This window comes from Micromys minutus (genome assembly GCF_963924665.1).
Source record: "Micromys minutus genome assembly, chromosome: 16".
NCBI classification, from domain to species: Eukaryota; Metazoa; Chordata; class Mammalia; order Rodentia; family Muridae; genus Micromys; species Micromys minutus.
Genome location: NC_137985.1, coordinates 15,851,719 through 15,853,896, shown reverse-complemented (window position 1 = coordinate 15,853,896; position 2,178 = coordinate 15,851,719). Strand labels below are relative to the sequence as shown.

The window sequence follows — 2,178 nt, the reverse complement described above, 5'->3', positions numbered from 1 at the left end:
TATAATGATGTATAAGCACATAAATCGCACGTTTTCATTTCACTACCACAAACTCTCTCTACATCGTTTAATACAGGATTTGAATCAAATTTCATAGTCACTGCAAGTAGCCTCTTAAGTCTTATTAATATTGCCAATATATGTTCAAGATTAGGGTTAAACCAAGATAATGCAATTAATATTAGTGTTCACATGATCAAAAGGGAATGAGTATACCTTACACAGAAAATATATTGTAATTGGCTGCTTTATGAAACTCAAGACAGCAATACAAAATCAATTGTTAAAATTATACATTTTGTATAAAAGTCAAATTATATCAATTTCATATTCACATGCAGATCAATTATGTTAGGAAACTATGGAATGTCTTTTCTTCATGAAATTAAACAATTATGTTTTCATTTGTGCATGTGGTAAACAAATGGAAATATTTAACAGTCAAATCTGAATAGAATATTTCTGCCTGCATTCTTTGGTATTTCATCGTGTAAAAACATGTGATGTGACAATTTTTACAGTCATATGGTCAGAAAATAGTCCACATTAAAGCTATAACATGTAACATGAACACAAAGAACAATATAACTAGATTCACCACTCGTATTATCAAATTTTGAACATTTTTTATTCACAAATTTATATAGTCAGTACATGTTTCACTATATATCAGTTATGTGACCCACAACTGAAGTAACTATATATTAAGGGATTATCCAGGAAGGTGACTTATGTAATTTGACTGAAAAGTTTCTGGAGGGCTTTCTTGATATCCTTGTTCCTCAGGCTATAGATGTAGGGGTTCATCATGGGAACCACCATGGTATACATTACTGAGGCCACCATACTTTCCTTGGAAGAACTAGAAAAAGATGAATTAAGGTACACACCAAGACCTGTTCCATAAAATAAGCAAACAACTGACAGGTGAGATCCACACGTATAGAAGGCTTTATATTTCCCTAACAATGAAGGGACTCTAACAATGGAGGAAATAATTTTATAATAGGAATAAAAGATTCCTGAGGCAGGGAGGAAACCAAAAAGTATACTGACAAAAAATATGTCTATTTTACGGATAGAGGGATCAGAACATGCAAGTTTTAGAAGCTCTGGAACATCACAGAAGAAATGAGGGATTTCTATGTTAGTGCAAAATGTTAGTTGTGACACCATCAAGCAGTGTGTCTGAGAATCAATGAGACTGATACAAAATGAAAAGATAACCAAGCATCTGCACAGACGAGGATTAAGAATGACTTGGTAGTGTAGAGGGTGGCAAATGGCTACCCATCGGTCATAGGCCATCACAGCGAGTAGTAGGCTGTCCATACACCCAAAAAAGAAGAAGAAAGACACCTGAGTTAAGCAGGCTGCATAAGTTATAGATTTGCTATGGGTCCGCATGTTTATCAGGATGTTGGGGATGGTGCTGCTGCTGAAGCCCATGTCAGACAATGAAAGGCAGTAGAGAAAGAAGTACATAGGGCTGTGGCGATGGGAATCAGTGCTGATGGCTAAGATGATGAGCACATTTCCAAGCACAGTCAGCAGGTATATGAACATAAATAATACAAATAATATGGGCTGCAGTTCAGGGTCCTCTGGGATTCCAAGGAGAAGGAATTCCTTGTTATTTGTTAAATTATATTGTTTCATGGGACTAGAATATTTTTTCAATAAAAAGGCAGCTCTAGTGAATTATGCATTATAAAAGCAACAAGCTGCATATGTATACTTTTAATCCAGAAATTCATAAGTAATTATTCATACACACTAAGTTTTAAGGTTTAAACATAACATGTTTACTGCAAAATGGTTCATAGTTGGTTTTCTATGTGGTATTTAGTTCCAGAATTTAAGACACATAATTCATGATTTAAATTGACGTCAGTGGTGCTGACTTTAGTAGTCAATTTAGCAAAGAAACTAAATTGAATCCCAACATAAAATGGATAATGAATGGAGGATAAAAGGGGAAATATGAAGGAACAAAGAGGATGAAGGAATGAAAGATAGGAGGAAAGGAGCAAATGTATTAAGGTTAGAAACAAAAAGAGAGGAAAAGAGAAATGAATAAGAGGGAAGGGAAAGGAAGGCCTAAGGAGGAAGCAAATGAAATAAAATGAATATGCACAGGATAAAACAGGCCAAAAAAGAAACTAAAAAAGGGAACTC

At 34.5% G+C, this 2,178-nt stretch overlaps 1 protein-coding gene across 1 annotated transcript; it reads right to left on the bottom strand.

The window, feature by feature from the left end:
- Positions 1–729: 729 nt before the first annotated feature.
- On the bottom strand, positions 730–1,659 carry LOC308430790 (olfactory receptor 7E24-like; the record flags this gene model as incomplete). The annotated part of the gene is made up of 1 exon (XM_080930077.1): positions 730–1,659. The coding sequence occupies one exon, from the start codon at positions 1,657–1,659 to the stop codon at positions 730–732; it is 930 nt and encodes a 309-aa protein (XP_080786203.1).
- Positions 1,660–2,178: the final 519 nt, after the last annotated feature.